Raw genomic sequence first — 27,877 nt, forward strand, 5'->3', positions numbered from 1 at the left:
GTTGTATGCGGTTTGTGGCGTGTGCCGGATCAATGGGACAATTAGTGCAGACGACGTTCAAATAAATATTATTCTCGTGAATTTTGACCCTGGTTATTTTGTCGATGTTATTTGGTCTCTGTTTATTTTGACTTGAGTTATTTTGTCGTTTAATATTCTTGTGACAAGTTGTTATGTCGTGGGTAACTTAGGCGGGTTATTTTGTCGTTGAGATATATTCACGTGGCACCAAATTAATGTATCTAAAATAATAACGATAGCGAAAAACAACAGGCAAGCGGCAAATAACACCGACTCATGCATGAATCGGTACTACTTCGTTATAAGAGGATTTACCTTCCGTTCCGATTGAGCGAGATTTATGGCTTCCCCCACTCTACCTTTGGTACCCGAGGTCTTCCAACTTTGACGCGGACTTCTCGTGACAAGTGAACAATGAGTTACGTTGATTCATACGTGTTCAGACACCGAATTCGTATACAGAATTCTGAAGATTCTCTTGTAACGAGGTAATACTGTAGTAGGAACGCACTATAGCACGTGAAAATAGGCTTGACATGTATTCTATAATGTGTACCCTACAAGTTTACTCGTGTTTATTTTGGTTGATCTCTATTTTGTTTTGCAAATTTTTTTTTATTACTCTAATGCTTCAGACTATTTATACCTCATATCTTTATATTTTACTATATTAAGATTGGACTGTTGCCCTCCCTGGGTTCGCCTCTTGGATACTTTTCCCTTGAATAAATGAAAACTAAATAAATAAGTTAGGTGTATAACACCAGTGAACGCAATTCCTGGAAAACCAGGGATTATAAAAGAATATTCTAAAATGCATCTTCACTACGTCGGATTGCAGAAGAATTATCATGGTTTAGTTCTGGAATTAAACATTCCAGCTTGACTGTACGAAGAATCATTAAATAAATAGAATCCCGATCGATTAACAGAAAAAAAAGAACAGAAATCAGTTGAAAATCGGCAATATAATAATTAAACCTGAATTTTCATTGTCTAGTCAATCGAAAACTTGTTTATAATATACCATTTTATCAATGATATTAAGATATTAGGTGATTTGTACTAAAATATGGCCGTCACTTTTCTTATTCTTCTCGTTACACAATTACTACTTTATTATTCTTCTATGTTTATTTTGTATTATTTCACTTTTATTAATTCTTCTTAACGATTATTGCGTGTAATAAACGTTCTCGATACTTTTGTTTTATTGGACAAGGGAATATGTATGTAATCATTTCAGCCGACACGTCCAGAATCACTGGTTTTCTCGGCTGATGAGTCTATGAGGTATGTCAATGGGTGATTTGGCAGTTTCACCCACAAGAACATAATATTTTTTAACCAATCCAAATGGAAAAGTATTCTCATAATGAGAAATGAATACTATAATTCTCTCAATTCAAATTAAGAAAAAAAAAAAAAAAACTGCCAGATCGCATCTTGACATGCCTTACTTTGGAGGGTAGTTTTACCCCCTTAAAGTGTTTAATGGCAGGTAAAAAACAACGTGTCACTTAGTTTTCAATCTACTATAACATGTTCCAAATAAATCAATTCCAAGAGATTGACCTGGGATATGTTCTTCGTTAGTATACCTAAATACCTTTTATACCGGCACGACTGCGTCTTATTGCAAGGCGTAGATGTTAACTCTTAAACGCCCTCCCATCAAAGGAATTTGGATGAATATGGAAGAACAAATACAACAACGTCGAAGTATTACTGAATAAACTTATCACCGCTGAACAAACACGCAAGAAAAAAGTACGTCTACTGTTAGTCCTTGACAGTGGCACGGACACGTTTCCATAACTGCCACATTTCCTCGTCAGGATTAACACCAGCAGAAAGTTCACCACCAATCTCTAGATAATTCTTAGTTGTGCTTGTTACTGGTTTCCATTTCACTGTGATCAGATCATCCTGTTGCGGAGTTGGATCCCTACATCGGTAGAGAAATTTCATCAGTCCTCGTATCCCTTTTTATGTAGGTCACCATGGCCAATACTTGATTCGGAACTTACCCAGTCTTCGCAAAGTCCGTCCACATTCTGACAAACCTTTCGGAAACCGCCTCTTCGACCGAACCTGGTCTAAGAAAATTGACGGTGAGTCGGTGCGGGTGAAAGAGATACACGAGTTCGTCAGCGTGTCCAGCACCTGGAAAAAAGGCTTTAGTCTAGCTTACGGTTGCTTTCGCTGATGCGAGGTAATTTACGAACAGTTATACTAACCTTTAACTTTTATGTTGAAAGTATGTGAACCGAAGGTAAGCTCGGCGTCATGGGAGAACCGATAAAGATAGGTAGGAGATTCGGCTGCGGTTCGAATGCTCACCACGTCGTGAATACCAACAACAAACTGAAGATCTCCCATGGCTTGGACGAACTCGTCGGCCGTAGCCTTGCTTATTGGCCTATCCCCCAGGTAAAATTTTCTCACCTGTCTTACGGCGTCCAACACCTTTGATGGAGGCAGCCCGGTTAGTCCACGGGATACTGAAGTCTCGAAGTGTTGATCGACTTTGGAAAAGTGATCGTCAGTTGATTCTGTACAAAATGTGATCGATTTTTGAGTACATAACTTGATTGTTGAAGATCATAAAGTTCGAGTCATTCCTGGATGGTCCATGATTCATGGTAACGGAGGTTGTTATCAGTTACGATGGAATGGTTCATCCGAGTACATGTGGCAATCAAATGACGAATTAGGCCATCGGTGCGAAAAAATCTTGGCATCACAAATTTGCATTGAAACAATTTTTTGATTCAAAATAAACTTTGATTACCAAAAAAAGTTAATTTTGGACTAGCTTGATCTTTTTGAAGTAAGCTATACTGATCCCCTTAAAGCAACCATAAAAATAATGTTTCAATCTGAAAAGCGTGACGTCTATACTGACGAAAGGTTGGAAAATACCCGATGTGAGCAAACAAATGATTACAAATATATTAGATTGAAGTTGATATATCGTTCGGCTCTTAACAGTCATGTGAAAGTAGAAAATGAATGATCGATGAATTTTCAAACACATATTATTATAAAACATATAATGATATCGGAACTGCTAGTTTCCTATTTTTTTTTCCATTCCTCTCTCTCTCTCTCTCTCTCTCTCTCTCTCTCTCTCTCTCTCTCTCTCTCTCTCTCTCTCTCTCTCTCTCTCTCTCTCTCTCTCTCTCTCTTTCTCTCTCACTCACTCACTCACTCAGTATTCCTCCACTTCTTGACTTTTTATCCTCTACTCTAGTACTTGCGATTCCACCTTTATCCAATCACAATGACTGTTCTATCTCGAAGACATTTCGCCGACTTCGCTTCTCCAGGCCGTGAAGCATTTCGGCTCACAATCTCGTCATGCTATTTACGACCTCTCTCACTTCATCAATTCCTGTTTGCTTTCCCCGTCTTCTTGTCCTCTTGAAACTTTAACTCAATGTGACTATCTTTCCCCAGCTTTTAAACCAAACGTGAGCCCTGCCCTTGGACAATATCAAGTCTCCATCCTCTCTTGACAAGTTCATCCTACGTCAGAGATCTCTGTCTTCTACCGAAGGTTCACGTGCGCTTTGTTCTTGAGCACTTATCGAGTCACTTGGAAGCCCACCATCTGTTTGATCCTTGCCAATCTAGCATTGCTTTTCTGGTCGTTGGTTCAGCACACAGTCCGCTCTTCTTGGACTCAATGAGGACTTTTTAAAGGATATTTATAATCGTATGTTGATAGTATTTTTACTCTTCAACTTTACCAAAGAAATCGACACCATCCATTATTGTGTTCTAATAGCCAAGCTGTCCAATCTTGGTTTTTCTCAGCATGTTCTCCGGTGGATTTCATCTTACCTCAAGAGCTGAACGCAGGCAGTGTCCGGTACAGATGTGCAGCTCGCATCCCCGGCCAAGCTCAACTTAGCAACTCTATTCTTCTTCCTTCTCATCAACGATAACTTCTCATAACGATATTTTGCGGCACTTCTACACCGTCTACGCTGATCATCTGCAGCTTTATATTCGTTTTTGTTCGTAGGATTTTCTTATCGCTTATCAATGTGAATGGCTGTCTCAGGGTGAGCAGCGAGCTTCTCTCTTCAACTTAATGCAGCTAAAATGCACGTGCTGATCTTGGACAGTGATTCGTATGTGACTCGCCTTGTTCCCGCTAACCTACCGCCTGTCCTACAGAATGACGAGTCAGTAGCGAGTTCTGATGTTGTTGGTATATTGAGTATTAAGAAGTTCCCGCTAGAACGCAAAAGTCAATTATCGTTAAGGAAGTGGTGCCATCAGTGGCATGAGATATAATCCACTGTTATGATCTTTCCTTTTCTTTGTTTTCTTTTGTAGGCTCTTGAGAGGTAGTACTCTCTATGCCGTGTAACGGACAAGATCATAAACAAAACCTCTTCTGTAACCACTATTCAAATTATTTCATTATTCAATAAAAATTCTATTATTTCTGAAATTAAAGTGCACCTTTATTATCCTGAGTAAAAATCCCAAAAATTCAGGATCTTGGTTTACTCGTAGATGGCAAGTTTTCCTAGGTGGCTCAAGTTAATGTCATCTTTAAACGGGTCCATTCTACTCTCAAACAGCTTTTAACTTCTTACCTGCTGTCTCGTTCGTCGCGTAGGTTACTGATAATCTTCCTCGTCTTCCATACAAATGACTACTGCTGTGTATACTATGACTATACTCTGTGATCTTCGTACCAGCGGTCTTGATCTTGAATTGCAAAGGCTTCTCAACACTTATGTCCAGTTCGTCTGTGCGTTATTCAAGTATATTTTTGATACAAAGGAGATTCGTAAGTGATGCATACTTTCGCACTTGCTCTTTCTCTCGTTTTTTTTATTTTTGTTATTTCTTTTCTTTTCTTACTATTTCGTTAGTCTTGTCTCTGTTCACTCTTGTAAGCTACTTTATTTCTTTGTTTTTCTTTCCTAGGTGAAATTGTTTTATCTACTTTGGGCTACATCGCGCTTACAATAGGACCTCATTTAATTGTAATTACTTTCTTGTTAGCCAACATTGTTATTGTTATCAGTACCGGTTCTATTCTATTTCAATCTACAACTATCACTGGGTCTACCTTTTACACATATTGCTCTCTGTTCCTTACCTATCGTCATCTACGCATGCACTCGTTCCGATATCATTCTGACTGTCTATCCATTCTTGTATCTCAAAAATATTCTACGAATGATTCTATTGTTAAGTCTATTCTCTCGTTTTACAAGCTTACCCGAAAGGTGGACTACTCCCTCGTGACTATTATATCCAATCAGGAGGGGTACGTCGTGAGCTTCTGCAGCGAGTTCAATTGCAGGTCGTGGTAGAAATGGTTCCGAGCTTTTGTCGTCAACACTGGGTGCAAATGGGAAACCGAAAACAAGTTGTTCCTGGAACATTTTAACCACGTAAAACATCGTGACACAATTTCAAAATATTATTTAAAGCAAACCGTCACGAACCTCGGGAGTCAAAATCTTAAACTGAGCATCGCCGAGCTCGTGAGCCGGAACAGTTCGAAGAAATTTAACAATTTCGTTCGGGTCGGTGGTTTCCTTTCCAAAATGGGCAGCAACGCGTTGAGCGATTTCTGCGGTCTTAAAGGCACGTGCCCACGGGTTTAATGCTACGCCACTTTGAGAAATTGCCTTGTGGAAAAGGCCTAAGCAAACAGGAAAAAAACCAGTATTGAAATAACGTTCACCAAATATAATATAGTAAGACTGTAAAAGACCCAAAAAATATCTGAGGCATATAGTGATCGAACCCATTCCGCCGCATGTTGAATCGATTCGTTTCGTTTCTCACGTATTGCAAGTAATGCACAGACTTTCTTAAAAGTTTTATGCACCTTTAGTGAGTGGCGACAATAACAGGTAGTGTATGCACGCGCCACCAGCGCTTTCTCCGAATATCGTAACATTGTTCGGATCACCGCCAAATTGAGCGATGTTTTCCTTCACCCACTTGAGACCAAGAACTTGATCCTTCAGTCCCATATTTCCCGTCGCCGCTTTGTGATCGAGTTGGAGGAAACCTGAAAAACGCAAAATGTTTTCTACAAACGCTCTTTGGAATAGAAACAAGAAGCTCTGTGATATCGACTGACCAAAGATTCCAAGCCTGTAATTGATGCTCACGTAGACAACATCCCTTTTGATCAAATAGTCTGGACCGTAAATACTAGACCCTCCGTTACCCCACAGAAAGGCTCCCCCATGGATCCACACCATCACGGGTCTCGACCCCTTCAACGACGTGGTCGCTACATTGATGTAAAGGCAGTCTTCGTCACCCTCGACTTTGTGAGAAAACTCATCGATCTGCACACACTGAGGACCTTCTTCCAAAGCGTCGCGCACCCCACTCCATGGCTGCTTAGGTTGAGGGTCCTAATGAATAGTAAAACCTGTTTTGGTGAGAACTGCCTTACTTTTGACAAAAAATATGACCACTATATCACCATAAATGGATTTTTTCGCGAATAACACAGAAAAAAAAACAATTGGTGATACTATCTATATTTACCATCTGGCATCAAAATGTGAAAATAATAGTGCTGCGTACACTGTAAGTAATATATTACTGTCAATTTCTATAGACTATAATTTAAAGTTAACCTCATATTATCTGACATCAATCTGATACTTAACTCTCAAATTTCGTCACTAAATTTTTTACGGTGCTTCCATGTATGGACTACCAGTCGAAATTTCTGATTATCAAATAGATAGCTCCACTAATTATGGTTTCCCATTCATGAAGTGTACAGCGTAATGTGGGATGTTTAAATGAAAAGGTGGGGATGACCGGTGCCGAAAGTAACAGGTGTTAATGTCAAATTTGCGATTAGAGCACCACCTCACGGAAAAAAGTGTCTTCTACTAATAGATTATATTTTCCTAGCCCACAAGATATTTCTGAACGGTGTTTCGTCACCGATAAATTGTTTTCAACTCACGAAAGTGAATTCTTAACATTTATTTCTAATTGCTAAGTTCGGCATTTCTCAATAGAACTGAATGCGTGTCAGACTGCTTGTTTTCCCGCGTTAAAAACCATGGTCAACCATCTTCAAAACCGTGAAAATATTTTTGATAATGCGTGTTTTGCTGCGCTCTTATTTCTTTTGAGCAAGATATTTGGCGGAATTATTATTATAAATTATATATTGTTAGCCATATGCTATCGCGAACTTTCATTGTGGAAAACTTAAACAAAGAACCCTAATAACACGGTTCTGTATGCAATCCTGTACAGAAACAGTCTGTAACGTCTCGTATTAGCGTCAACCGCAGGTGGTGGAACGTACGTTATCTTCTTTGGGTTTCTCATACAGGATTAATTTGTGGATGTTGATTAAGAAACATCTCGATGTTTGAGTGTTGTAATTTTATTTTTTCTAGTTTCCAGATGAGAAGAAGAACCACCGATCACGGGGTGCCTCAGGTTGACGGTGGGGACTATACGTTTGCCCTTTGCAATAAAATGCATTTATGTCCCTTTTCTATAAGCTACTGTGTTAGTAAAGGCTGGACTCCTGTGCCTCGCAGTGACGCACAGTCGTGCCTTGTGTGTGTGTATGTATGTGTTTAGATACCTTGGGAGTGCCAGTGAAACTGCATTAGCCATACTAGATGCCAGCTAGAGTATAGCTGAGGATGTAGGTGTGCTGAGAACGATAGTACTCGTTAATAAAGAAAATAACAGAAAGCTTTATTGCTATCAGTGTCGCTAAAAAAATGCGATATAAAAGAAAATTAAATAAAAAAGAAAATTTGCACGTAATCGGATAAGGAAATAGTCATAAATATAATACAAACAAAAGGGTATAAAGATGGCCTAATATCGGTGCCAACTACCGCGGTAATTAATCGAAAAGATTATAGATGATATTTGTAATTAGTCAAGTAATTAATAGTTTCGTTATTAGCAAGAGCAAGAGATGCTCTAAGCAAAAGGATATATCAAAATCTCTATTGAGAATAAAAGAATTGGACAGTGAAAGCAAGTAATCGAAAAAGAAAATTGAAATGCGTGACCAAATCAGCTGAGAAGGTTCAGCTACCCTACCATAAAACCTTGAGAGAGCTATCTTTTTCATACTTGGATCCCGCGTGGACCTTAACGTCCTCATATGAGAGCCTGTCTAATATTTTGAGGTTCTCAAAAAGTACTGCAGTAGTGTCTGGATTGGTGATTATATTATTCTACTTACTCGGAATAATTAGATGCGATAAACTGCAAAAGTCATTAGAAGTAAGAGAATTGAATTTAAGTGTCATGATAAATTAAATAATATGAATACGACATGTAACGATACGTGGGTCCATATATATATATATATATATATTCAAAAATACGCGCCCTAGCAAAGGAATACGTAAATCACAAAGGCAAAAGTAAACAGTATTTATGGAACGATCTTGACCAGACGTTCCGGCAAACGACGGACGAATCTCTCTCTCTGCTAGAGGACGTCACGACGTGAGGTCGTCTCGGACACTCACATACTAACTCAGATTCAATTTCCAATTTCAAATAACTCGGACAAAATCCGTTTCGTTCAAAAAACTTCGTTGATTGTGACGAATCATCGACTTCACCAACTTCATCTCGGAGCCTGTGGGCCATTGAAAATCATGAGTTGCATCCCGGTGAAATTCAGCGACGACTCATTGCCGGGGACCCGCCGCCAAAATCCAGGAAATCATCTCCGGAGCCGCTGAGCCACCCACAATCAACAAAAGGACTGCGAGCTAAGTTAACCTGACATCGAATCGTAGGCGTACTGTGCCACATTCGATGTTTCTGCGAAGCTTGAATAGCATCTGATAGATTTACCGAAAATTTCTGTTTATGTCACATGATTTTCATTTTGAGTTTCTTGATAGTGAATCCGAGTAAAATCAATTACCAGTTTCTCAGTCATCTCTAGAACGTAACCTCCATGCAGGGACATTTTTATTTTTTACGTGTTTGAATGAATGAGGTGTGAATGCTTGTTTTTTTTTTATCTCGAGCCATTGTAAGCTCCCACAGTGCGTGTTGCACTCCGAAAGTGATATATATATATTCCGTGATTGCAACATAAATCAGATACCTTTAGTCATAATTTTGCGAATATTCTGTTTGGCCTCCTCACCCAATCCGAATATCCACATTCATCTCAATTATTCAAATGTTAACAAATTGTGGCGAGAATCACGGAATTTAAGCCGAAGAAGAATCGTCACAAACACGTACAACTTCATCAGACTAATATCTGCAATTCGACGTAAATGTATGCAAATAAATCTTTCGTAAGTTTTATTATCAAAAAGTGTGTCTATAATTCATCGCTATTAATTTAGAGATGATTTTCACATCCGCGAAAATATGAGGAACTCGGCAAATCTCGGCCATTAAATATTATGATCAACACTTGAATTTGGTATCATTACTCACATGTCGATCAATCTAAGTATCGAAATCAAATTCAATTATTGATCTTAACATTCAATGACTGGAATTGTGTGTAAATTCTGTGGTAAAAGACCTGTCTTAAGGATATAGAGGATATAGAGGACCTGTAGAGGTTTCAAAGATGTGCTACTTTGAAACTAAACTTGGAAGAAACGGAAATATCGGCCTAGAATAGTTTCTCTTTACAAAAAAAAGTTAGTCCTCCACAGGTCCTACTACGTCCTACCAAACGTAGGACTTACAGGCGTACACGAGGGTCTAAGTTTCGACTCGAGGCTGTTACCGTGCCGACACTTATTTATATACATTTTGAGTGGCTTCCCCCTCTTTGTCGGCATGCTAAATTAAGCTTTGTGTATGCCATAGTTACAATTTTTTCTGAGTTATTTTCGCAGATTCGGTTTAATCTATCGTCAACGTTCTTTTTGTATTCCCGGCCTTTTCACACTTCCTTATTCTAATCCGATTCGGTATTTTTGGTTTGTTTGCTTTACTCTGTGCTTAAATAGTCTATACACAGTCCGATGCGGTTAATTCCTAATATTTCAATATTGCCGGAGCCTAGACAAGGCGTTCGTTTTGACTAGTGAATTGTTCAAACGAGAGAACAGAAGGAAGATTGGAAACCTTCGGCCGATATCGTTCCATTGTTCCCTGGCTGGTGAATGATTAAAGAGAATACGTGAAATGTACTGATATCGTAATGCTTGATACATTACAACTGCGATACATAGTTATTTGAGCCAAAAATGAAGTCATGGCATGCGTTCGACGAAATCGTAATAGTAAATTCATTTGCGATACGTGCACTTGGATATTTTACATATAGAATAAAGTTACGGCATCGACAAGATTTTTTCATGATTCTGACAAATGTTGCAACCTGAATTTAAAATAGCTAGACCAAGGTACGACGGACAAGTTAGACACATAGGAATGTGTATGAGACGCCCTCTTTCGATAACCAGTTTTCTGTGGCTGACGCCAACTGGCGTCAATTCGTAGAGAAGACGCGTAATGTAAATACACCTAAGAGAATGTTACTCATTAATAAATAATACTTGTTTTAACAGCGCTCCACGATCTCTGCCAGACCACAGCTGGCAGCTTCGAACTTTATTTGATCTACCGCATGGGACCGACTCCCTCGGTATTATCACATAAACAATTTAGCATATTGTTATAAATAACTAGGGCCTAATTAATCAGTAAAATCAGATTTTAGTATTTAAATTCATGTCTCAGCTTCACGTTATTCGTTCCAGTAAAGTCTTCATGTTGTTTCAGGGGCTAGACCAATAAATGTCTTGTCGTAACTGACCGAGAACCGATATAAACGTCGTTTTCCCTCCATATCCTCAATACAACATTTACCGTTCGTCCGGAGGTCCTTATGACCAATTGCGAGTAATAGGAATCATCCAATAGCGGAGGTTTACAATTGATTATCCTTGTAATAACCATCCGATAGTGGAGGTTTATTATTTAATCATGTATGCCTGTGTGTAATCATCCGTTAGTGAAAATTTATAGTTAATTATCCTTGTAACAAGCATCCGACAACGGAAATTTATTGATTGTCCTTATAATTTTTCGATAGCGGAAATGACGCTATTCTACACAATCTCCTACTTAAATACATAAAAAATTGCGCTAGCTCGTAAGTACCCAACACTCTCAATCCTACCATATACATTCCTTGTTATCCTGTTAATTTTTTGAATAAACAAATATTTATTTCCCATAACATAAATATTACCTGCTTCGTTTTGTCGATTTATTGCCTAAGTTCATTTACCTAACCCAAGGTCTATTCATAGCCCATAGTATAGTCCAAACGTGCTGAGAAGGATCTTGTCACTTTACGCTTCTATTTCCACACTGTTCATTCAATTATTACTTCAGAAAGCAATTAGCGGTCGTTGGTAATATTTTTAATAACGTGCACGTGGCCGGGGTGTCGCAGTAAAAATATCGCAGAAATTCTTTTTCAATTTAATTCAAACACCGCACTTATAAGTACATGGAAAAGCGTATCCTTAATCTCTTCTTTCCATGTGATCACTTAACCACATACCTTAAATCGCAGCTCGCCGACGGGAGGCTCTGCGTAAGGAATGCCCTTGAATGAAATGAAGGGGAATCCATCCTTAGTCTTTGTCTCAGTGCCGCAAAGCGATCCTTCCTTCACAAGAACAACTGGCCGAACCATCTCTGAGTAGCTCAACTGATAGACAGACCGCAACGCATGCAGTTGGATTGACGTAAACCTGGTGTTCTCTCTTCTCGCCCCCTCTTCTCGCGTTTACTTATCAAGTCGTTTACGAGATAGCCCAGTTACGTAACGTAACACTGGCCAGTGTTCAACTTATTATGTTATTTATCTGTAATACCGCATTAGGGGCCGTCCATTAATCACGTGATCTTTTTTTAAGCATTTTTCAACCCCCCCTCCCCCTTGGTGATGGGTGGTGAGGTTTAAGACTACCCCCCCACCCCCCGCCCAACATCACGTTTATTTTTAGTATCTAAAAAAAATCTAAAATTTTTTAGAATATCTTAGAATATAATCCTAAGTACAGATATAAAATATAATCTTATCTTATTCTGATATTAACGACAATGATAAAAATGTCTAGATAGAAAGGTTAATAATGAAAAAATAAATACACGTGATATCTTATTACACCCCCCCCCCCCCCCCCCACCCCTCTTGTGACATTTCGTGATTTTTGTCACCCCCCCCCCCGCCCCCCTTTCAAGCCTCACGTGATTAATGGACGGCCCCTTAGCGAGTTTCAAGCGTACTCTCGCGTTACAGATTTGATGAGGGCTCACGTTTGGCTCATTTACAATATTTGATCTTGAATTATTTACACGTGGCAAAAAATTTCAGTATTTTGACAGTTGGGTAAATTTGATCGGGGCATAGAGTAAGTATTAAATTTCCTAACGACGTGCAGAAAAAGTGAAGTTCACGTTTAAAATTTTGAAAAAAACGGTCAACGAAAAATGCTGCGTTAAACATGATACGTAATAGGAGTGCGACAGTTTATTTATTCCAGCATCAATATAAGTTTGATTTTCAACATTCACAAATTGGAGATTATAGTTTTAATATCTAACAATGGAATAAACTTTAGAAAAAAAGTGTACGTTGACGATAAAATATTTCTGAAAGAATCAGAGTATAAAAAATTTGGATATGCACGGTCTCACATTTGTAACGCGCATGTCGTGAGATGCAGCAACATCGCACTCAAATAACCGCACGGTACAAACGATGTAAACAGTTCAAACCGCAGCTGACACATACGAACCACGAAATGTTCGCATACATTGTTGCCACATTTCGTGCTGTCAAACGCACTACACGTATCAAGGATATACTCGTTCTACAAGAAACGTTTTTTATGCGTATTTTGATTGTGGAACCCGTTTTTACGATGTATTTGTCCGATTAGATAACATTTTAATGTTAAACATTGGTAAATAAATGACACCCTGAAGCCTTTGGCTCTATTCAGAGAGTTGCGCGGAAGCCTGGATCCTTAAGAAAAGTAGTTTCTGAATTGAAGTTATGCAATGTACCTCTATTCTATTTCCCATTCTCCATGCAAATTCTGAGACGTTTATTTGAGCAGAATCCTGCAGTGAAAAATGAATATGCATATTCGCGGCCTTACAATTTGTGAAGTGTTGCGGTTCCAATAAAAGCATCATGTAACAAATACTTCGGCATCAATTGAACAACCAAAATTTCATCATCACAAAGTCTGGGTAAAAATTCCGTGACTTTCAGCCAATGAGTCAAGTACGCCGATAAATTATATCTCTTATCTCCAAAGATTCACTTCACACCGATTTCGGTTAATTATTTTGTAACCAACCGGAATTTATAGAACTAGATTCTCAAGGCCAAATTTTCATGACCCATATACGAATCGGATTCCGTATATTTTCACAAACTCATTTTCAAAAGCGGTGATAATACGTATCGACCGTACTTCATAGCTACGCTGATCACGTTTAAAGGCCAAGCAGATTTACTTTCTGATGCAAAATAATGCAGCAGTGCGTGATACATTACTGATACTGGATCATCACGGGGATCCCAAACACATTCCAACATGAAAAATAACAACGAATTATTCCGACTGACAATTAGATGCACGACTTGGCGTGATGTAACATATCGAACACCACGTAGGAATAAGGTGACTATTATTTTCCAATTTTCTACGACATCTTCTAATCACCTAGAAAGTTTAAATCATTGTCACTCAAATCAAGCTTCTTCTGATCGGTCAGAAATGGAGATAGCTAATATATTTGCTCCTTGTATTTAAGAACAGCGTGTGATTCATCACGATTGTCTTTATAAATACTCTAGATTTCACCAACCGTAAACATTTTGCAATTTGAGTTAATAACATATGCCAAAACAAATATATTTTTTATAAATGAAAAAACGTGGGAATGAAAATTGATACTGTTTCTACGTTCTTGAGTAAGTATTTTGCAATAGTTATTTCATTCGGTCAAAAATCACTGTACCTAACATCGTGTTCAGGCAAAAATAAGGACAGAGTGCTGAAAGTAGTGTGACTCATGAAAAAGAGTACGTGACACAACTTCAAGATACTGATTGCATTGTACAAGAGCATAAAGACTTGACTGTCATCAGACAATTCACAGAAATTCACTTTGCTATGCCGGGACAATCTCTTGAATCTTGAAAATCAACTGCGCATGCGCCAAATAATCCAATTTCATTGGTCGGCGAAATCTTCCCGCAGCGATATTCTTGTCTGCGATGCAGACAGGCCCACGTACACGAAATGTGTACCTTTGAATTTTCAAATAGCATAAGCATTAAATTCCGACGGGTCTTTGAAGAATCAACTTTCCGACCCAATAACAAATGCTTCCCAAACCTTTCCAAGTTACCTCAATTATTTGAGATTCTAGCCTCAAAAATTCGTACCAACTACATCGCCGCCAGAAACAGTTTGACAGCTGAAATTCGGGATGGCCAGCTTGGGCAAACAGCCGATAAAACTCACGCATGTGTATCTAGACAGGGTTATATTTAAGTCAAAGTCTCATCAAAATCGTTTAGTCCTGAAATAAGTACAACAGCGTTTATGCTTCATGACAAGATATGATGAAGTTCAAGCGGAGTCCTAGAAGATGATAATTCGTTCCACCCACTGGTCACATGAGAAGTATTCCTCATAGCGACGTTCTACTGACTCTTAACGATATCAGAGATACGGTTGAACAGCTGAGATACCTCTTCGTCAGGATTTGCTCGGGCAGAGAGCTCGTCGCCAATTTCTAGGTAATTCTTACTTGTCCGTGTTACTGGGCTCCATTTTACTGGTATCAAATCATTGTCAGTCTGAGGTGTTGGATTTCTATTGAAAAGGAATTGAACAAAAGTAAACACAATCACCCAAATCTCGGGAATCTTTATGAAATTGACACTGTACTAGTGTCACTGCAATTATCAAAACTGTACGAGATGTTTACCCAGTTTTTGCGAAATCCGTCCACATTTTGACCATTGCATCGGATAACTTTTGCTCGGTAGAATTTGGTTCGAATTTCAACAGATCGGCGTGCAGCTTCGTATGGAAGAGATATTGGAGTTCGTCAGCGTGTGCAGCGCCTGTACGAGGATTACGATAAGTCAATTGGGTTGAAGAATTCTTACGGTAAGTACAAGCGCTTGAGCAACATCTTCCCGACTTGTTGAATTAATTTTTTTACTGCTAGTAAATCATTAGTGTCGAAAATTTTGCGATACCTTTTAGCGGCACCTTGAAGATAAGTTTGCCCATGGATTGAGGATTTTCGCGAGTAAATTTGTACAAGTAGGTCGGTGTCTTTGGTTTCTTCTGCTGATATTCAACTGTCTTCAGGACTCCATTAACGAAGTATAAATCACCATAACATTGGACGTATTCATCCAATGTCTCTCGAGTGACTGATTTATCTTTGAAGTAAAAATTTCTTATTTCACTTGCTACCTCGGATATTTTTGATGGATTTTCAGCGATCAAATTTTCAGTCACTACAACCTCGAAGTTTTTATCCACTGTTTCAAGTGTCTCGTCCACAAATCCTGTAAATGGTTGAAATGCGGTTTCAAACATAGAGAAAAAGAATGTCCCGATAAGAAAAAACTGTACAAGTAACAAACAAATTGGATTTGGTGGAGGGAATTTATTGGGATCAACTAACATCAATGGTTTAAACGGCACATCTTTTTCCATTTCATGGAAATTTGCTCTGAGTATGATTATCATAAACTAGTTTGATACAATATTTCATCTTACCCATCAAGAAAAACAATCCCTCGTGACTGTTGTATCCGATTATCACCGGTACGTCGATACCCTTCACAGCAAGTTCTTTCGCGTTTTTCGGTAGGAATGGTTGTTCACTTTTGTCATCAATACTCGGCCGAAATGGGAATAAGAAGCGGATTTTATCCTGAGAAACAAGTTAGAGAGGAGTCTTATATTCGTAAATATTCGGGCTGATGACGCCCTACATGAAATAGAAAGTCTATGAATTTGTTTCTAAAAATTATCGGCAATAATCAGAGAAACAATCCCAAGTAATTCATGTCAAACAGTCATATTTTTTAATTCTGTTTCTTTCTGATGTGACTGGTTCACCAACCTCTGGAGTCGGAACTTGCAGTTCAGCTTGTATAAGCTGAAGAGCTGGAATCGTGCGCAGATGCTCGACGATCTCGTGAACATCAGTGGTTTCCTTTCCAAGTAGTGCAGCGAGACGATGAGCTGTCTCGACTGACGGAGGAGTAATTACCCAGGGATTCAATATTACACCACTCTGCATGATGGCCTTGTGAAAAAGACCTAGATACAAACAGCGATGGTAAAAACAACTGATAAGGATAGATTTAAGTGGCTGCGGACAGCTGTTTACCTTTGGAAAGTGGGGACACAAGATGGTAATGTACTGATGCACTACCGGCACTTTCACCGAAGATGGTTATGTTGTTAGAGTCACCGCCAAACTGAGAGATGTTCTCCTTCACCCATTTCAAAGCTGCTACTTGATCCTTTAGACCCGCATTTCCCGGCATCACCTCATGATCGAGTTGCAGAAACCCTTGAATTTAATTATTTTCTTACAGTAATCAAACCAAAGGGAGGAAAACGTCGATTGAACTTACCTAAAACACCGAGTCTATATTGTATCGAAACAAAGACAATGTCGGTCTTCATCAGGTAGTCAGGGCTGTACATGGCCGAGCTCCCGTCACCAATGATGAAAGCTCCTCCGTGAATCCAAACCATCACCGGTCGCGATCCTTGCAACGATGTTGTTGCTACGTTCAGGTATAGGCAGTCTTCTTCACCGACTATTGTCGACGTCATTAAATCGAATTGGATGCACTTCGGCCCCTCTTTTGAAGCATCTCGCACGCCGGTCCATGGTAGTGGAGGTCTAGGATCCTGACAAACCACTCACACGTTCGTAATCAATTTTTTTTCACTTCAGTCGGTGTAGTATGATAGTGTAATTTTACAACTCCCTCACAACATTTTATAAGTTCATTGAAAACGAGAATTTTTTCAGCTGCCGATCCTAAAAATTTGTCGATACTCCTCAAACTACACGTGAGTTATGAACTCAACAAACAACAAATCTTGTCGCCACACCATTTGAGGATTACGACCAGATTCTCTTGTCGCGAGTTCCACAAAGATGTGTTTTCATTTTCCAATAGCACACTGACAGACTGCTGTCACATCTTCAAAATATTCGAATGAACCCAAAAACCCCAGCTAAGGTGGTTTTTGCTTTCGATTTGCAACAGGACGCACTGTAATACGCTACTCAACATAGATCTTATTCTACTTTCTACTTCCCTGTATCTTCCAAAATACATATTGACAACTGAAAAATCACTTTGTTAAATTATACCGATTCGACTTACATCGCCAGGTCACTAAGTGGAGTCCAGATGCAAAACTAACCGATGGAAGACCAGCTCGGTGCAAATTTAAAAATTTTCAGAGATTGGTTGGGTATACGAGCTATCCTATTGGTAGACAACTCGTGCCACACAGAAGACACGAAACTTATGATATAGGTATCGTTGCTCAATAATTATCCTCCGAAATTGATCAACGCATCAAGGATAGAGTCTTTCATCTTGGAAACAAACCCGCTGGTGAACTAGGTGTTGCCATAGACTATGATGACGTCAACTTTACCCCCAAGATATTTACCACCTTTCCGGATGTAAAAGGCCCATCACAAAAAATAGAACGCGCTCTTAATAAGTTTCGTGTATAACGGTTTTTTTGAAAATAATAATAATTTTTCAGGGCTGTTTATTTCACCCAAAGATCGTAATCCAATTGAGAAATGCTCCAATCTGATCTATAGCATTCCTTGCATCGATTGCAACAAATTTTATAAAGAACAAACGAGCAGACACTTGAAGACCAGAATAAACGAACATAAACGTAATATTCTATCAGACCCGGAAAAACAAGCAGCCATGACAAAACACAGAGTAGAATGTAATCATAGTTTTAATTTCGCGAAGTTGACATCCTCCACCGCGAAAAGGACTACAGGAAAAGGTTAATCTTAGAAATGTATAGCATTGTTGGGGAACATAGCTCAGTCAACCTTAGATCTGACACGGAGAACTTGAGCAATGTTTACTACAACTTGATTGTGAATGAATAATTAGACTCTTTAAACCTTCCCGCGATGGAGAATCTGACTTCTTAATAGGTAGTCTTATCAGCGCCACGCCAATAGTTGCCTCCATGCTTCTTCCCCCCAGAACTTTTCGCACACGGAGCCGTCATCTTACCATTCTATCGCTCATGGGCTCTATCTGGCCATCATTCCGCCTAGTCACGGTTGACACTTGTTGCATTTCTATGAAAAGTTTCACATAATACCCATTCATTCTAGTCAGTTCAGTAAATTGGTATACGAACGTAAAAGTCTGGGACAATCATTTGATACGTCAATCGTCACGATATAAACTAATTAAGCGTACACGAATACATGTAATTCTGACTTCTCGAATCTCAGACGCGCGATCATTGACTCATGAGTAGCATCGATAAATAATGAACTGATTATGAAGCAAAAAGAGAACCTCATTAATTGAGCACAGCGATTCAGGTACCCAACATTTTATCTCGTAACCCGATACTTACGTAGCTAAATTAGATTTTCAAATAGAATAGTTTCATGAGGATTACAAAAAGTTGAAAGAATGATGAGACGTTTTCTGTGAGCTTGGAAATATGGTACTTTGCATTTTCAATTAAATTAATAATCGCATTTTACGAAAAATGAATGAGTACAAGCCGAGACGTAAATCGTGTCAGATCTTCGTGTTCCAGAGACACGTTTGCAGCCCAATAAATATTAGACTGGATATCTAATCTTCAGTGTTATGAAGGTCACGTTGAGCTGCTTATGAAAGCACTCATGATACGAGGTACGGGGTATCAGACACGGAGCCAGTAGTTGCACGGTATGAATTTTAAAACAATGCAAATAATGGATAATCACGTCGCACAGTATGCTCAGTATTGGTTAATCCCGAACACTGGAGACTTTTTGCAGTCTCATTATTGTGTAGAAAAACTCACCGCGAATCTTAAGTTTCCTACGGGAGGTGCTGCAAAGGGAATCCCATTGAAAGATATGTAAGATCCTCCTACAGAGCTTTTCTCCCTAGTACCGCGAAGCCACCCCTGCTTCACATTAACGGTTAACCCGCCCATTCTGAACGTAACGAGTGGTCAGACTGAATTCCAAAGCCTTCAATACCCACTAAATATTAAGCTTCTCTAAAAAACTTTCAGCCAGCTTATCTTCAAGGCTTTAAGACGTACTTATGTGTTATCTCAGTACAATCTGTTGCCAGTATTATCTTCATAGCGCGATTCATAATTTTAAAGTACTTCAGAATTTGGCAACTATCATACGACGAGTAAATCTCGGTGGGTAACGACTACTGTAATTGCCATATACTCCCGCATAGAGCTTTTTGAGAGAAACATAATGAAAAATATAAACAAAATCATAAAGCTTTTAGTGACCTCAACATTTTCGTGGAAATCGAAATTGGCATTTAGCTACAATGAAGTTCATTTCAGTCGGTTTGAAACCGATGATGATCCCTGACTGGAAGCACTCATCCATATTCTGTACTTACCCGCGAACAATTTATCTATAGGATATAATGCATGTTCCTTCCAAGTCCCTATATCAACTTCCCTAAAACAATATCCATCGTTCGAGAATTTTATTGCTACGATATTTAGAGCTTGTCAGATCGTTTTTCATACAGACGAAATAAGTATCAATGGTATCAAACAGGGCAGTACTTTATGAATTTCAATTGTAGGAACACAGAATGCCGTGAAAACAACGACCGAGATTATCGGGGTGTTAGTTTCCTGCACGGAGGGAAAGGGCTATTCGAGGCAAGTGATATTCCTTTGATTCAACTTGATGCTATAGTCAAATGCAGCGAACACGGTACTTACTTGATTCAATAAAATACTTTTGTCGGGCGGAATACTTGTGACGACTTAATACAGAATTGAATCAAGCTTTTGTACGATCATGCTGACTATAAATTTTTCTAGATAACACGGTGAGAGTTCCTTGCTATGACGTGAAACTTGTGTCAAGAAAATGTGTTAGGGAAATGACTAAAAATTTGATTCAACGCACATGGATCGTTTTGTTCACTGTTAATACTGTTGGTCACAGAATTCCGTGGAAAAAACTTCAAAATCTTCCCGTTAATACGAAGGTAATTAATATACTGTCACATCCTCGATGCCTAACGCCCCTGAATATTAGACTTATTTTACATCACCGATTTAGTTCCATGGATTGATATATTCTTTTTACATACTTATAACCTTTATACTTTCGTTTTTTAGTCATTCTTATATTATACTATAAATTATCTTTTATCTTCTAACCGTTTTGAGAAATATTCATTCTTGTTTATGTTAACCTTATAGTCAAATAATATTAACGGTAATCTGAATGCAAATAGACTTACGTGCACGTACGTACCAGAAGGACCACACCAGAAAAAGAGTGGTATCATTTCAATATCGTAAGCTCACGGTCAAAGTATTTTATCTTTTACAATGCCTTTGATGGCTTTGGCTATTCATCTCATCAAGATTTGAGCAAAAATTGTGTAGCGTCAAACAATCTTCATTAGAATGAACCAGATGCCTGAAAATTACCTCATGATGTTTCCGGAAATGCAGGAAGTGGCGTAAACGTGCAGCGTAATAAAACCTTTTTCGAGCGGTGTCTGTTTGAGAAATGATAGTCGAAGGCCAGAACAGGATATCTTTGTATATATGATGCAAGTACGGAAATTCTTACCCGCACCCGTGTGAAAGGCCGAAGTGGGCGTAACTAACCCACTACACTGGACCCAGAGGGCAGGGGTAACTTAGGGTAAATAAGAGGGCCCAAAATATCATCTCAACTTACGTAAATCTTCCGTATTGGTCTCTTCCCATCAAAAAATGAAAGGAACCAATTACGAAGCACGTTAGAAAACCGCACGCTGAGGAATGAACTCCAAGGCGCGTTGCAGTATGCAGAATCAGAGCAGATCTTCAAAACCGTCTAAACAAGGCAGTTCAACAAAAATCTTTGAACAGAGCAGTTCTAAAACGTCATGTAACCAGAGCAGTTCGTTGAAGACCTTTTAAGCCGTTTCAGCAACTATAAGTTGATGAAATACAACTAACTTATAGAAATACGGAAGACGTTTTTGGAGCCTATAAAGAAAACTGGGGTGCTGGTCAACCCTAACTCCTCCTTGATCGTAGCGTTTGAAGGAAACATTGTGCTCTGATTACAGGGATTATATGTATTAAATAGATGTGGAAAGGCTCAGGAATATGAGCTCCTTATCATATATGTTGAACTACTATTACGCAATGGCATACAAAATTACTTAAAACTTCAAATACCTCCTGAACACTGCAAGATATTAACGCATAAAAATATTATTGAATAATATGAACCAGACGATAATAATTGACGGAAAAATGTATACGTTGTGAGATCTTGAATATTGGCATTTCTACGCAGAGAAGATATATATTATATTTTCTTATAGAATGTGCAACATCCAAACGGAAAAGAAAAGCCTTAAAGTTACTACGGTACGAAAATACCGTAATTTATATCTTATCTTCAGTAATAGCAAGTCACATTTAGCTCCTTATAAAACAGGCATACGATATAAGATAAAAAAAACATTAATTCGATTGTTAGTCAATACGAGTTACATTTAATTAATTTTGCATGAACGCAAGTATATACAGTAATATACGGTAATCCAAGTAAAATTTAATTCATTGATGGACTTCTATGCCATGCCTATTCATGATGGAACAATTCGAAGTCATTCTTAGTTTTGACTTGATTATTGCCTATTGACAATATCGAAGATGCGTTTAAAGAGATCCTGTACTTCTGGATTCGGATTTACCCCAGCAGAAAGCTCCGCGCCAATTTGTAGATAATTTTTATCTGTCCGCGTAACTGGGTCCCATTTAACAGTTATCAAATCGTCGATTTGTGGTGTCGGATTTCTGTAGAGGAGTATGTCAATTTTTATCGCGAGAAAAACCTTAATCCCTGTGCTATCCTTTCCCACTTGATTTGCGTGATGGTAAGAATTATCGTAACCAATACTGACCCAGTTTTTGCGAAGTCTGTCCACATTCTGACCATTCTGTCGGAAATGGTTTGCTCGACTGAATTTGGTTCCAATTTTAAACGTTCGGAGAACCGTGCTGAGTAAAATATGTACGGAATATCATCGGTGTGAGCTGCACCTGAAAGGTTTCAAATTGTCAACCGATAATAATGAGAATAACGGAATAAATGTACTACTCTTACGATATGCATTGCGTATCAATTGAATCAAATAATTCGAAATACCTTTGACTCCTTCTATTTTTACTAAGGATTTAGGACTGTCGTAAGAAAACCTGTAGAGGTAGGTTGGACCTTTTCTCCGTTGATGATATTCAACTACTTTGAGGATCCCGTTGACGAAGTGTACGTCACCGTAATATTGAACATACTCGTTGATCATCTCTTTGGTTATTTCTTTATCTTTGAAGTAGAAATCTCGTATTTCCTTTGCTACCTCAGATATTTTAGACGGATCTTTTGCGATCAAATCCTGACTCACAGCAATCTCAAAATCATCCTGAAGTAATTCAAGTGGAGATTTTTCTGTAGTTTCTGTAAACAGTTTCGAAAAGAGAGCTTTTTTAAACAAAAGAATATATTCAGTTGTAAAAAGTCATTTACGTTGGATACTGCTTTGTTCAAAGGAATAATATTCGATTCGGTCCCAGAGTATTTCAATCGTCAATTTTGATATAAGAGTCAACAGCTTACCCATCAGGGAAAGAATTCCCTCGTGAGTATTGTATCCAATGATCACAGGAACGTCGACACTGTTCTCGACAAGATCTTGCGGGAGTTTTGGCATAAATGGTTGCTGACTTTTGTCATCGACACACGGCCGAAATGAGACTAAGAAATGAAACTTGTCCTGCGGAAGGATGTATACACTTATCTCTTATATCCACATCGTCCCTCCATTTTGTAGAAGTTGTGGAAAACAAATCTTATTTAACATTTTCAAGTGAACACTTTAATATAGTGAAATACGTTACAGCGTCTCAATGGCTGTTGCAATGTGGCAATTGGAATATGATTCCTGAAACCACATTCCAATTACTCTGCAGCTTAAGTTTTTAATGCAATGCTACTGATACACAAACCTCGGGGGTGCATGCTTCTCCTTGAGCAAAGAGAAGCTTTTCAGCTGGAACCTTACGCAAATGCTCAACGATCTCGTGAGGATCAGTGGTTTCTCTACCTAGAGTGGCAGTAAGGAGGTGAGCAGGACCCAGTGACGTAGTACAATCTATCCAAGGATTCAGTGTCACGCCACTCTGCATAATGGCCTTGTGAAAAAGACCTGAAAACGGTTGAGAGTGGCGGCAATTACCAAAAAGTACGGAATAAAAAATGGGTCGGTCCGATATGATTGTTTTACCCTTAGAGAGTGGTGACAAAAGGTGAAAATGCACTGATGCACTACCCACACTTTCTCCAAAGATGGTTATATTGTTTGGGTCGCCACCAAACTGGGCAATGTTGTCCTTGACCCACTTCAAAGCGGCCACTTGATCTTTTAGACCGGCATTTCCAGGCACCACCTCATGATCGAGTTGCAGGAACCCTTCGATTGTATCGCTCTTTAGAATGATCGAATCTCAAAAGAACGAACGTGAAAGGAACTCACCAAATACACCAAGTCTGTATTGTATGGATACCAATACAATGTCTGTCTTCATTAGGTAATCTGGACCGTACGAGTCAAGACTTCCGTCACCGACCATGAAACCTCCCCCATGTATCCAAACCATCACTGGTCGCGATCCTTTTAACGATGTGGTTGTCACGTTCAGGTAAAGACAGTCTTCATCGCCATCAACCGTCGACGTCACTCCGTCGATTTGGATACATTTTGACCTCTCTTGAATAGCGTCTCGCACACCGGTCCATGGTTCCGGAGGGTGAGGATCCTGGTGAACCATCCACATGCATCTTTTACACGTTTCTTAAAATTTATTAACGTACAGGAGAAATTCGTTAAGAATTATACGGCCAAAATATACAAGTACATTTCATGAATGAAAGACCCGAACTTACTACCCAATTTACGAATCATCAGTGCACTGCACATTTTATTTTTCGAAATAAAACTTTTCTTTCTGATCTTGATGATTCGAGCGGTGGGCGGCTCTGCGTGCTCAAAGGTGACTAGATGTGATATGAATTGACAATATTTACGAACAATTACTCTGCTTGCGGCAACTGAATTATTGTCTCTATCTAAATGAATAAAATATCGACTAATAATTGTCTGCTAGCACTTTAGAATCGATCGTTACAGTTTCAAACTGTCATCTACTACGGGGTTTTGTGGAAGGGTTTTCAAAAGAAAGAAGGATCATCCACCAAGGCCAAATAGGGCACCTGTGGACCAATGAACGATACAAGTGCTATTGCGAAAATGAAAGAGTAAAGAAAAAAATTCATCAATGCCAGATAGGGCTCCGGTGAATATACTAAAATGGGTACGGAAATAGTTTATTAGATTTGTCAGTTTGATTTAGTAACGTTGAAGGTAATTAATTTGATTCACTCATGAAACAGAATAAACACAATGATTAAGTTTATTCAAATTTAATTATATCAAGATTATAACGATTGAATATTAAAATCATGATATCCAAATAGAAGAAAAGAACGGAATTCCTTCAAAGTTACATTACTTGTCATGATTCTAAAAGATTTTGTAAACTACTATATTCTAATGATGATTTGAACTGACTGCTTAAAAGGTCTTCGATGAACTGCTCTAGTCAGACAACGTTTCGGAACTGCTCCGTTAATAGATTTTTGTTGAATTGCCTCGTTTACAGGGTTTTAAAGAACTCCCCTGATTCTGCATGCTGCAACGCACCTTGGTGTTCGTTCCTTAGCGTGCGGTTTTCTAACGTGCTTCTTAATTCGTTCCTTCCATTTTTTGATGGGAAGAGGACCAATACGGAAGATTTACGTAAGTTGAGATGATATTTTGGGCCCTCTTATTCACCCTAAATTACCCCTGCCCTCTGTGTCCAGTGTAGTGGGTTAGTTACGCCCACTCCGGCCTTTCACACTGGTGCGGATAAGAATTTCCGTACTTGCATCATATGTACAAAGACATCCTGTTCTGGCCTTCGACTATCATTTCTCAAACAGACACCACTCGAAAAAGGTTTTATTACGCTGCACGTGCACGCCAGTTCCTGCATTTCCGAAAACATCATGAGGTAATTTTCAGGCATCTGGTTCATCCTAATGAACATTGTTTGACGCTACACAATTTTTGCTCAAATCTTGATGAGATGAATAGCCAAAGCCATCAAAGGCATTGTAAAAGATAAAATACTTTGACCGTGAGCTTACGATATTGAAATGATACCACTCTTTTTCTGGTGTGGTCCTTCTGGTACGTACGTGCACGTAAGTCTGTTTGCATTCAGATTACCGTTAATATTATTCGACGATAAGGATAACATCAACAAGAATGAATGTTTCTCACAACAATCAGCAGATGAAAGAAACCGTATCCATGCATGCATACGGAAAGTAGAATATAAGAACGACTTAAAACGAAATTATGAAGCTTATAATTATGTGAAAAGATATCAATCCATGGAATTGAATAGGTGATGCATAATGAGGCTAATATTCAGGAATGTTAGGCATCGAGGATGTGACAACGTATCTCGGGATAATCTACTGAACTTCTATCTCGCCATAAATTTTAGAGAAATTAGTTACTGGTAATAGATGCATTTTAGGAAAATTGGACACAGAGAAAATTTTGTAATTTCTGAAAAAAATGAATTTTTGGACGCATTTTGTAGAAAATTTTCTCGTGGAAACACTATTTTCTTGTAAATACCAAAATTGATGACATAATTGTTTCAGAATTGAATAAAAATTTGATCGAATAGAATATACATATAAATACGAAATCTCGATGTTAATTCACTCAATTTGATAAATAATACTTTTTTCATGCTAATATCAAAATGCAGAATACCCTTTGGTAGATTCAAGTAAATTGCTTCATACAGTTCATTAAATCCATTCAGTGGATAAAGATTAGTTAAATTTACGATATCATGAGAGCTACTAATTGATTACTACTATCGAATAATATGTGTATAGTAAGTCTCCGAAACTGTTTTCCTCGTCAGTACCAAATGTTGGTCATTACGACTAAATTATTTTTTCAGTGCAATTACAAACTGTTTGCTTTTCATTATTCCGTAAATGGTACCATTTTTGATATCTTATACAATTTTAGTGATTACTATTTTCAAAATAATATCGTCAAAAATCTATATTAAGACATGCTTTTGCAGAAACTGATTACGAAAATTGAAGTAAATTATTCAATGATCGGCTTGAAGAGAGAACGTTATTTCAAGTATTTCTTATGACAATTTTAAGGCTGGTGAATATGGAAATATTTGGCTATAGATACTGTAAAACACTGGAGAATGACCTACAAATCGAAATTTCCTCCCCCAATAATCGTCATACCACAAATAGGGTCATGCATAAAAAGTTGTTAAGTCCTTGACGCTCATTGTAAAGCCCTCGCTAATTGCCACAAGTATATTGTGGAAAATATATTTTGTGTCTCAGGCGGTGTGACCTGGCAAAACATACGCCATGTTGCGAACCAAAATAAATAATAAATAAAACCCAAATACGACAGTATCAAGGGGTGAACATCAAGATACGAACAAACACTCAAAATTCAATCGAAAATTTTCAATTTATTGCAACAGGATTCTTACCGCAAATCTCAAATTCCCTACTGGAGGAGCAGCGAATGGAATGCCTTTGAATACGATGTAGGATCCTCCAACGATACTGCTCATTGTTGTACCACGTAACCATCCTTGCTTAACGTTAACTACGTGGCCAGCCATGTCTGACTCGATCAGTGACCGAACTGAAATCCGTAGTTTACTTAAACCGTCCACGATACTTTTGTTTGACTCAACTTCGACGTTCTCAAACAACTCGACAGTATCTTGCGACAATCTTGTATGTGGGCCAATCCACCAAATCCTGTACGCAAAACCGGCCTCCGAATTTTTTATGTGTTTTTTTATGAGTTCTTCACATTGTTTAGGCGTCAACAAAGCGATTTCTCGAGTACGAAAGACCTCTGGCTTGAGTTAACAGGGGTTTTCACAATTATTAGATTTTGCTACAAAGTTTTCCAATCTAATTAAACAGTTTGAAATATGCGTTAAAGAAAAATTAGAAACACGGTTTTCTATCGGAAATTCTCTCACTTGTCATTTTCAACGTAAAATTTGAAAAATAAAACCTAGAATGTCAAATCCACAATGTTCTCCGTCGTTTTCTAAAAATCGGATTTTTGTCTGAAAATTCAGGAAATTTCCGATAAAATTTATGTCTAAAAGTTTTCCGCTCATTTACCTCCCTCCACAGTGTATAATATCAGTGAGAAATGATAAAATATTAGCCAGGTTTTACATTATCGTATTAACACAATGAATCAGCCATGGTGTACATAGATCTGCATACTTAGCGTGAAGAATTATCACCATTTGGGGTCAACCGTCGTTGATACATCGTCATATTTACTTCCGAGATAACGCTACGAATC

General features: G+C 38.4%; 3 protein-coding genes across 4 annotated transcripts; all 3 read right to left on the minus strand.

Annotated features, from left to right (window-relative positions):
- Positions 1-1,104: 1,104 nt before the first annotated feature.
- LOC124223648 (juvenile hormone esterase-like) lies at positions 1,105-11,750 on the minus strand. The gene is made up of 8 exons (XM_046635872.2): positions 11,582-11,750; positions 6,149-6,431; positions 5,891-6,076; positions 5,502-5,701; positions 5,273-5,429; positions 2,262-2,576; positions 2,052-2,187; positions 1,105-1,969 (listed from the first exon to the last, which is right to left on the minus strand). Exons 1-8 carry the CDS (start codon positions 11,714-11,716, stop codon positions 1,804-1,806), a joined length of 1,578 nt encoding a protein of 525 aa, XP_046491828.1. The 5' UTR covers positions 11,717-11,750; the 3' UTR covers positions 1,105-1,803.
- Positions 11,751-14,607: 2,857 nt separating this feature from the next.
- LOC124223646 (juvenile hormone esterase-like) lies at positions 14,608-19,353 on the minus strand. Of its 2 annotated transcripts, none has more exons than XM_046635868.2 (8): positions 19,176-19,353; positions 16,718-17,000; positions 16,468-16,653; positions 16,198-16,397; positions 15,849-16,005; positions 15,317-15,634; positions 15,040-15,178; positions 14,608-14,924 (listed from the first exon to the last, which is right to left on the minus strand). In XM_046635868.2, exons 1-8 carry the CDS (start codon positions 19,308-19,310, stop codon positions 14,753-14,755), a joined length of 1,590 nt encoding a protein of 529 aa, XP_046491824.1. In that variant the 5' UTR covers positions 19,311-19,353; the 3' UTR covers positions 14,608-14,752. The 2 variants fall into 2 exon arrangements, with proteins under 2 accessions (XP_046491824.1, XP_046491825.1); XM_046635869.2 differs by lacking the exon at positions 19,176-19,353 and adding an exon at positions 18,380-18,479.
- Positions 19,354-21,642: 2,289 nt separating this feature from the next.
- On the minus strand, positions 21,643-27,413 carry LOC124223647 (juvenile hormone esterase-like). Its single transcript, XM_046635871.2, has 8 exons — positions 27,033-27,413; positions 23,909-24,191; positions 23,660-23,845; positions 23,382-23,581; positions 22,993-23,149; positions 22,525-22,833; positions 22,280-22,418; positions 21,643-22,172 (listed from the first exon to the last, which is right to left on the minus strand). The coding sequence occupies exons 1-8, from the start codon at positions 27,165-27,167 to the stop codon at positions 22,004-22,006; spliced, it is 1,578 nt and encodes a 525-aa protein (XP_046491827.1). The 5' UTR covers positions 27,168-27,413; the 3' UTR covers positions 21,643-22,003.
- Between the last annotated feature and the right edge of the window lie 464 nt (positions 27,414-27,877).

The sequence above is a fragment of the Neodiprion pinetum genome, chromosome 7 (assembly GCF_021155775.2).
Source record: "Neodiprion pinetum isolate iyNeoPine1 chromosome 7, iyNeoPine1.2, whole genome shotgun sequence".
Taxonomy (NCBI): domain Eukaryota; kingdom Metazoa; phylum Arthropoda; class Insecta; order Hymenoptera; family Diprionidae; genus Neodiprion; species Neodiprion pinetum.